Consider the following 9,553-nt stretch of genomic DNA (forward strand, 5'->3'; position numbering starts at 1 on the left):
CTTGCCGTGGGTTATGCTTCTAAGATTCCGTGTACATCCAAACTCTCAAGTCATGTGAGAATACCAGGGAAAATAATTTAAAGTTTTGTACTCTTTATAAGGCTTCTGTCAAAAAAATTTGCACATCTACATAAGCTAAAGGGTAATTTTCAAGGTACAGTTGCTTTTCTGCCATTATAAGGGGCTTTGACCTAGGATTCTTAAAAAAAAAAAAAAATCACGTCAAGTTTGAGACATTAACAGGATAACAGGATAAGTGGCAATAGAAATAGGCATATATTTCTATGGACCTAACAGTTTTCAGTTGTTTGCAATAGAGCTTATACAAAGTAAACTTTGTTTCCCTTCTGAGTTTTGCTAACGCTTTGCTCCTGGCACAGTTTGAGAAAGGCCCTACACTCTGCAAGGAAGTATCAAGTCCTTAGTTTGTCCGTGTCCCATCGACAGGGCTGTCAGAGCGACAGGAGACCCACTGCTTCACATAGCTCCGTGGAAAGTCCTCCCCCTCCTGCTCAAGAGGGATGGGCCCACAGTTGGTCTGACTGTTTTGCTCAAATTCACAGTCAAGTGGACTCCCACAGTCCGAGTCCACAAAGCCACTGTCAATAGTGTCCAAATCTACGCAGATCATAGGGTAACTGTCGCCAGGCCTTGCAATGTGAGGGAAGAAGTCACAGGAGCCTTCACTGTAGGAAACACTTTCACCAGCAGGAGAAGGTAGAGAAGCTGGATTTTCCAAATCCCACTGATTAGGCTGCAAGCAAAGGGCTTCCAGGATGCTCCCCATCCCTCCTTCCAGAGTGCTTTCTACTTGCTGGTGGGCTGGGACACTTGTACTCCTCAGGTGGTCTGTGGACACAGAGCCTGAAGCAAGTATTTTGTCCTGTGTGCTCAGGTCAGCCAGATGCAAGTCACTGGATATCTTTCTGTCTTCATCATCAACGTTAACCTTGGGGTAACCGGTTTCTCCAGCGCTACTATCTTCCTCACTAGTACGCTCATGTCCCCTATACACACGGTTACAGTTGTACTGGCAGTTACAAGGTGTGAATTCATCAGCCACAGTCACAGTATCAATGGACAAATGCCCGTATGACCGGTCCTGAGTCCCACTGCTACTGTTCACACTAGACAGCAAGGACTGGCTATCCTGACCTGGGGCAGTTAGGCAAGACACACAGGGTTTGCAAGGCAGATCTTTTCTCAGCTCATGCATCTCCTCCCGTGAGGTGCTGTTGGAAGGACGCATGGTGTAAACTTCTAGGACTTCTGGAAGGACCATTCCCCATTCAAAGAAATCGAAGGTCATTTTTGTATGGGATATACCAACCCACTTCTGCATAAAAGGATGTATAGGGTAGGGGGCGGGGAGAGAGAGAGAGAGAGAGAGAGGTTAGTATCATCAGGTTTGAGGTTTCACAGAAATGACCAAAGTTCTTATGCTTTTAGAGGCAAAGTCAAACTCTAAAATCACTGACTCCTCCAAAATAACAGGGTATGAGATGCTGTTATTACCAGACACAGGCAGCTCCAGGAGAACTGACTCAAGTAATTGAAAATAATTAGCTCTGAGATGTTGGCATGGCTTTGCAGTTTTCTCTATGCTGTAAAGAATGCCACTGCCCATAGCAGCATTTCCTTTGTGAATTAGCCAGAGGTCCCCTCCCAAGCCACCAAGTCTCCCCTGCCCTCTTGTCCTGGGACACTGCTTCTCTCAGGAAGGATGGTCAGCTTCTACCCCTATGTGCTGCATCTGCACCCAACACACACACATAGCCCTGCTCTGTCACTTCCCTCAACTCAGTTCTCTGGGAAGGGGGTCAGGGCAAGGCTTCTCCGATCTTCTGTATGCAACCATGTGCCAGACCAGCCTTTTCTCTCACAATGACAAGAAGGAAGCAGGGGTAGGCAGGGGATGGGGACCTCAAAGAGCTGTAGTAGCCACCACCTGCTGCAGATAACACTTACTCAGATTATTAGGGAGTGCCACACATTGAATCTTGCCCTTCTGTATCACCATTAGTATTACATTCTGCCTTATGCCATGCACTATCTCTAGATCACGAGCCCCTTGCATTCAGTCACATCTGGGAGTAAAGACATCTCTGGGTTTCTCTGATCTAAGAACAAAGTAAAAGTTTCTGTTCTTTTTGAAGAAGTCACTGAATCAGACACTCAGATGACAGCAAACTTTAGGCATATGCCACTAAGGAATGCCAGTGACTCCTGCTAGAGGATTCTGCAGCCCAGAGGCTGGGCACAGCACAGACTCAAGACTGGGTTCTGCTCCCTGTCTGACACTTGCCTAATGGCTGAGCTGTGTCAAGGCTCTTCTAAGTGCACCATTTTCTGCTGTGTATAAAATAGGTAACAATGCTGAGCTTAAACACCGTGAAGGCTTCTGACAGAATGCTGCATGAGAGCTGGCTGCTGCCACAGCTGTCAGACTGCCTTAATCGTATCAGCCTCCTGTCCCAAACTGCACTCAGCATAACTAGACATGAGCAAAGTATTTGGGAAGAGAACAGCTTGATACAGCTTATTACCCTCTGACACAGAGCATGGAAAAATCTGCATTACAGCAGGAAGCGCCAAGTCTATTTTAATTTATTTTTAACCTTACCTACAAAGAGCTTATTATTAAAGCTGAAATGGACAGAAAGGCACCTAAGGTGCAAAAGGCTATTTGAAGAAACAGCAGGAAATCCCTTTCTTAGAATTGAGCAGGCAGAATATTTCCTATTCCCTCTTGACAGTTCTTTGCAAATTTCCGCTCAACGTGAATCTAAGGACCCATGTACACACAAGAGTAAACAATGTTCCTCTGCTTTCCCTTCTCTTTTTATGTCTTAACTTTTCTTCTAACATTTTCACTGCTTCCCACCCAATCCAGGACTGTTGTCTGCGGAGCATTACTATTGTAATTTGCTGATCATTGTTCACAGACATAACCTAACCACTTGCTTTGATGCGGGCAGGATGCAGTTGAATAAGCCCTATATCAATTGGTTTCTTGCCAGCCGAGAATGACAAGTCTGTTCACATATTAGTGATGTCACCACATCCTCTTGACACCCCCTGCCTGTGCATCTTGTGCTGTGGCTGAGTGGGCAACTGCTGCTTTAATCTGCAAATCTATTAAGAAGTAACTCAGCTTTAGCAACTGAGGCTCATTCCCTTCCCAGCAGCACTGAACAGCCTAACTAGAAGCTAGCAAGAATGTAATTGCCACAGAATAGAGAACCCCATGGCTTCACCCTGAGAGGAGCACGGCTCTTGGCCTGCAGGGTGCTTTCACTTCCACTGTGAGCACTATCCCGTGACTCTCAGGAATTCCCACACTGAGTCCACCTGGTCCTAGTTCCTTTCCCTGAGAGCAACCAGTGCCACCTGCCTCACAAGAGGATGCAAGTACACCTCTGGTGCAGATATGAGAAGCCATAATAGGGCTGAAAGAGGAAGGCAGGAAGGAAGTAAGACAGTAACTGCAGGCTACAGCTTGAATGGCACCCATCCAAGACTACTTGCTTAACCTAATTGCAAACGTCAGCCATGCAGCAGTGGGAAAGTACATAAAGACCATCAGGGCCCAGCTGGCATCCATCTCCCAGAAGGTCTAAGAAAAAGCAGAAACAAAAAGCAGACACTGAAGTGTCTCTGATCAGTGCTGCTGTAACAACAGGAACTTGTTCAGAAAGAGGCATTGATGTCTGCACTCACATGCCAGCACTTTACAGTTTAATAATGGCATTGTGAGTTGCTCTTCAGCTTAATATGACTATTATTTATGGATGCTCAGTGTTCTTTTACTTTTGTATCCTGAGAATTCCAGCAAACTCTGCAGTCTTTGCAAGCCATTTTGTCACATGAGCAAGTTTGGCTGGTATTAAATGAGAAGAGAATTTGGGAGGGCTAGGCAAAGTTACTCAAAGACACTTCCTTCATAGGGAGGCAGCTGCACTGTACTATCACACAGCAGTTATTTGCCCTGAAAGCTCTAGCCTTCTTTCCAGGATGATATGTAATAGCTATTGTCTGTATGAGTGACTCTTCAAAGAGAACTACAAGGCTTAAAGTTGAGCTTGTGTCACTGCAGAGGCTGGAGTGGGAGATCTGGCTCTACAATGAAGTCTGCTCCATGGCCTTGATGGCAGCATGGGACTGGAGCTTTGGAGAAGTCCCAGTTACTGTCCTGGTATCCCTTTGTCCACTCCCTTCAGGTTCCCAGCCTTCACAGATCACATATGAGCTCAGCTCACCCACTGAGACAGCACCTACAGGGAATAAGCAGCACAGACATGACATAAAGGCCTTTGTGGCACAGAATAGACACTGGAGAGCTCTGGTCCTTATATCTGGAGCTGTTTGTCATTCCCTTGAAATAAATTCCCCCTCCCACTGCCCTAATGAGAATCCCTTGCCCAGGATACCACGATGGGCCTTTTAGTTTGACTTTGTCATGTGCTCCACTTGCTTGTGTAGCCCATTTATACCTTGAAATCTCCATTATGCACCAGGTAAAGAGGTTTGAAAAAGGGAGCAGGGTCAGGGATGCAAGCCATCTTCTTCCACAAGCTGGAAGAGAAAAGAGAAAGGCTTTGGGGTTAGGCACACATTACAGATGCAAGGCATCTCCAGATCCAATTCAAGCAGCTGAAATCACCTGCTCAGCCTCACTGGCCTCACAAGTTAGCAAGTGGCTGAGGATCCAAGAATGTCTTCTGCTGTCAAAGCCATCTAATGGCCTTTCTTGTGAGCCTCACAGGAGGTGGGGCCTCAGCCCTCAGGACTTGCGCACACAATATTCACACTAAGGAAAGAGGTTCCAGTTTTTTCCTTCCTGGGAAAGCACCAAGTGCTGGAAATGCATTTTCCCCTCAGTCTGGGCTGGCTCGTGGTCTGCACCTGCAGGCCAGGACTCTGCCCTGTGCACTTTTTCTGTGGCTGTGGGCTGTGCCAGCCCAGTTGCTGCACCAGCCCAGCACCCTCCTCTGTGGCAGTGTGCACCCCATCCCTCTGCAAGAGCACGTGACCCTCCAAAAAGGAGAGAGGCCCCCAGCCAGCTTTGGAAAGGGGCAGGCCAGCCTGGCTACTGCTCCCATGTGGCAACTGCAGAGCACAGACAGGACCAGGAGAAGAGCCCAGGAGGCTGAGTGGCCTCTGCTCAGTCCCCATGTGCCACTGTCTTGTCCCAACCAGCTGAATGGCAGCAGAGCCCCAGAGAAAAGCAAGGCACTCTTGGCAGTACACCAGCTGGAGACCATACTTTGCTGGCCCTCACAGGCCCATAGCTGTGTCTGTGCATGGATATACAAGATGCAAGGAAGGCTGCATGTGAACACCCCATCTTTAACAAGATAGAATACGAGCATTTACTCCAGCTTCCTGAAGCATTCTTACCTCCGTTGTTTGGCCAGAAAGGTTGTGATTGAGGCAGTGATTGCCACGACAACACCAAACAACAGCAGCCATCCCATGCCTGCTGTCTGTGTCACTGCTGGAGAAAGAGACAGGATCATTCAGGCTCACCTTGCATTTCTACCCTGGTCAATAAGCAGGAGATGGTGACCCCCAATTTCTACCCCAGACATTCTGTTAGGGACACTGAGGCTGTCACCTGGGGCCCAGCACTCCAGACATGAGGTCTGACTGAGGATGCTCAGAGAAGACTGCATCAATGAAAGGAGCAGTGTATCAGCTGCCCTATGGCCTGGCTGCACCACAGACCGACAGCCAACATGCTTGGGGCAGGACAGCTCCCTGCTATAAAGACCCATGGTGTTTCTGACTCCTCCTGGTTTAGCAACTCCTCCACAGATGATCCATGAAGTGAAAAGAGAGTGCAGCTGGCCGGAGACATATGAAGAAAAGGTGTTGACTAGGTGAATGCTTGTTGGCTGCTCTCTGCCTGTGGTGGAAAGGAGCACCTTTGAGACCCAGAACTCAGATAACCCTTAGCAAATGGAGCCTGACCCTGCTGCCACAGCACCATGTAATACTTCAGTTTGAGCTGCAGATCAGTGAGAGCAGGAAAGCTTAGCACATGCTGCTGACATTGACCACAGTCATCCTGCCCTGCTCTATTTGAGCAAAGACTCCCTATTTTCCTAGTCTCTGTTCCACCATGACAAGCACCAGTGTACTTCTGCATATAAGATACTGTGCACTCCCTGTGGAGTGAGAGTAGTGGCTACCAAACGAAACACCCATGTGCAGCATGTCCAAACATCAGAGTCCAGACACGGAACTTAGCCCTGAGAGCAGGCTCCCCTCTCCCCTCAGCTGAAGGCAATACTAAGCCCCAATAGTGGAGACACCTCTATTAGATCTCCCCCATTTCTGAAAGCTGCAAGCAGGACCCTGGACGTTTGACACTGGAAAGGAAGCTAGAGGCTGCACTCCTGCTGTGGCACCCAAACCTACAGCCAACCCCACCAAACCCTCTTCCCATGGGCTACGCTGTAAGATGGGCTTTGCAGCACAATGAGAAGGTCAATACAGACAGGACATATCAGCCCAGGCCTGGGGTTCATGTACTCAGTAAGCAAGCCAAACATGCCTCTCTTTACTAGACTATTTAGAATTTGTTCTAATTAATTAGATTTGATTAGAGTTCTGGAAGCATTCTCTGACATTGGACCAACTGGAAGGGCAACAAGAGCTGGTAGTATGTACCGGCAGGGCTGGTTTTCAGTGTCAGTAGAGGACTCCATTCACTCCAAAATCCATGGTAGCTAGTGTCTTCTCGGGGTCTGGCTCTCACTTGGAACTCATACTCAGTGTTCGCCTGGAGTTCCCATGGCAGGATCACAAGTGTCCGTTTATCTTCATGGACAGCTTTAGTCTTCTGAGTCTGTGAACGATTAAACACCAAAACACTCAGGGCTGGAGTGACTGCTCCCACCTTACCCTCACTGCTGCGCAGTGAGGAGCCCTGCAAAGTAATCTCCTCTGCTTTCATGTTGTTTCTGCAAGGCCATGCTCTGGTTGGTCAGTAGCTGCATGGGGCCCTAGGGGATCCTGCCATGCAGGACAGCATGAGAAGCAAATGAACTATCAGCCTTTTCCCCACAGGATCTAGTACTTCTCAAGCAGCTTCTCTTCTCGATTCTTTTTTCGGTTTTGCCTGTTGACAGTCCAGGCAAGCAAAGAGACACCTTTTCTAAACCATGAAAACCCTTCTTCTTCACCAGCGCTCCTGTCCTGGTTGTGCTGGCCTTCTCTTTGCTGGTACATCCTACTTGATGGTAAACTGACATCTCACTTACCTCCCAGGTGTCGGTCCTTCTCTTATAACGCAGCTGATATTCCAGCTCCTCATCCAAAAAGTAGAAAGGAGAGTTCTGGTAGATGGTTTGCCAAGAAATATTGTAACCCTCTGAGAACACAGCGGTCAGATTGAACGGAGGCTGTGGTTTGACTGGAAGACAGGATGGCGTTACCCTTCATAACATTACTGCAGACAAGAGGTGGCCCAGCACGGTATCAGCAATGCAGAGCGAGTAGGGAGCTAAACTGCCCTGGCAGGGGCGGGCCCTCCTACACAGAACAGTCTCTAAAACATTCCCGCCTCTCAGGCTGAGCAGTCCTGAGACATACACAGAACTTCACACCTCAGCAGCATAGTGAAGTCAGGCCCACATTTCTCTGAATATGCCTTCTGCCTGTCTCTGAGCCCCCTCATCACCTAAGGAGCAGGAGAAGATAGTACAAGGGGCTAATACCTCCTGGGAAGTGTAAAGAGTAGAGCACCTTGTTCTTCTCATGTGTCACTTGCACAGTTAGGGAAATACGCCTCAATGTAACAGAAGCATCATGAAAGGCTGAGGCTAGTGGACACTGCATAAACCCACTGCAAATCCCTGTGTCATAAGTGCCTAAAAGGCAAGCTTTTATATCCCCTGCAGGGCGTTTTCATATATTGAAAAGCAGTAACACACAAACTCCAGCACTAGTCTGCAGGCTCCGTCACTGAGCTATGATGCCTCTGTATGGGGACATCTAGGAGACATGCAAAGCACCACTACCCAATCCGTAGTCTGTCAGTGGGGGGCAAGGGTCTTTCCTAAAATGTTATGGCATTTGAGATGACACTTCTCATATAAAGTTTAATTTCAGAAGAATCAGAGTAGAAAAATCCTTTTTCATATGCCCACATGGTACCTGTCTGCCTGGCTAACCACCCTTTTTCTTCACAGTTTGCTGCACAGCTCAGAACACACCAGCATTCCACCAAGTCAACTATATGATTGCACCCAGTCTTCCTGTTATGCAGAGGAGATGGTTAGGAATTGCCCCAGAAAGGGAAAGTGCCACCTCCATTGTATCTGGGACAGCTTGTGCCACCCACAACAATGTCATGTTTGTTCAGGTGTCCACTGCAAAAGCCTCCTGGGACTCCTGTGAGGACATTTGTGGCATTTGCAATTAAAGCAATTCCAACTGCTCTTTAGATCCTAGCCAAGAACAAATACTTGCATAGTCTAGGTATGAGACTGGTCTAAGGTGGAAATTTATCACCTACTGCTTCATGGGCAAAATGAATTTCCCCATGAAAAGGCTGGGGCCAAGCCAGCTCTAAGCTCAGCCTCAAGCATAAATGTTTCTGTAGTTTACAGTAGCAACAAGAAGAGCACAGTGCTCTGTGTAGATGAGTGCACACTAAACATAGCCCCCCACCACTGGCTGCCACGTGCACTCCTTGCCCAGACTATCCTAGCAGATAGACATAAGGTCAGACAGTATTTATCAAATCCACCATTTTTGTACTTACTGTTCTCTGCCATATAAAAGCCTTTGGAAATCACATGCTGCCTATCAGCTATCTCTGTAACATCCACCTGGACTTTGATATCGGCCAGGAGTTCAGTCATGTCCACAGTACACATGTACTGTGTGTGACTGGTGTTCCTGGACAATTGCAGGAGACTGCAGGCAGCCACAGTATTTTCTGGATCTTCCTCAGGAACCCTAAAACCACCAAAACAAACAAACAAGTCCACACCTACCGCATGCTGTAGTTAGACTAATCTGTTGCTGAACCACCAGGCATAGAAATAAATAAGAAGAAAAAAAAAAAAAGAGGCAACATGTTCAAATAAAAATTTATCTTTGATCCCCTTCTATTTGCTCAGCTTAGCATCTTTGGGAGAAGTAGGAAAGTGATGCTGAAGTGTTTGTGGAAAGGAAAGGTGCTCACCAGGGCTGCACAGCCCATGACGGCACTCACTTCCTTGCTGGGGCAGAACAGCAGCCATACAGGGCTTGGACAAGCTGCATGAGCCCTGCCAGCACACGAGTGAAAGTCCACTGTTAACAGCAGCAAAAGGCAAGGTGTTCCCAGGGCAGGAGAGAAAACAATGCCAGTGTAGCAGTCAGTGGCAAGCAGTGTAGTCAGTGGACACAGGAACCAGGGATCCTTTGCTAGGGGAGAAGCCAGTTGATAACTGGAGTGTGAAGTACTAAGTAAAAACCAGCATGGCAGCAAGAACAAGAATTCTACCTAACAAAGAGGACAGAAGGACACTGCTGTGCCATGGCTGCGGTGGAAGTT

At 47.8% G+C, this 9,553-nt stretch overlaps 1 protein-coding gene across 1 annotated transcript in view; it reads right to left on the reverse strand.

Moving 5' to 3' along the window:
- Positions 1–344: 344 nt before the first annotated feature.
- The window catches only part of IL21R (interleukin 21 receptor), a 12,614-nt gene continuing 3,405 nt past the window's right edge, over positions 345–9,553 (reverse strand). The window contains exons 3-8 of the mRNA XM_009573645.1: positions 8,774–8,970; positions 7,269–7,420; positions 6,676–6,853; positions 5,401–5,497; positions 4,494–4,575; positions 345–1,336 (exon numbers count right to left, since the gene is read on the reverse strand). Of these exons, the coding sequence (XP_009571940.1) occupies positions 422–1,336; positions 4,494–4,575; positions 5,401–5,497; positions 6,676–6,853; positions 7,269–7,420; positions 8,774–8,970 (1,621 nt within the window). The 3' untranslated portion in view covers positions 345–421. The remainder of the gene's footprint in view (positions 1,337–4,493; positions 4,576–5,400; positions 5,498–6,675; positions 6,854–7,268; positions 7,421–8,773; positions 8,971–9,553) is intronic.

This window comes from Fulmarus glacialis, unplaced genomic scaffold (genome assembly GCF_000690835.1).
Source record: "Fulmarus glacialis isolate BGI_N327 unplaced genomic scaffold, ASM69083v1 scaffold43482, whole genome shotgun sequence".
Lineage (NCBI taxonomy): Eukaryota > Metazoa > Chordata > Aves > Procellariiformes > Procellariidae > Fulmarus > Fulmarus glacialis.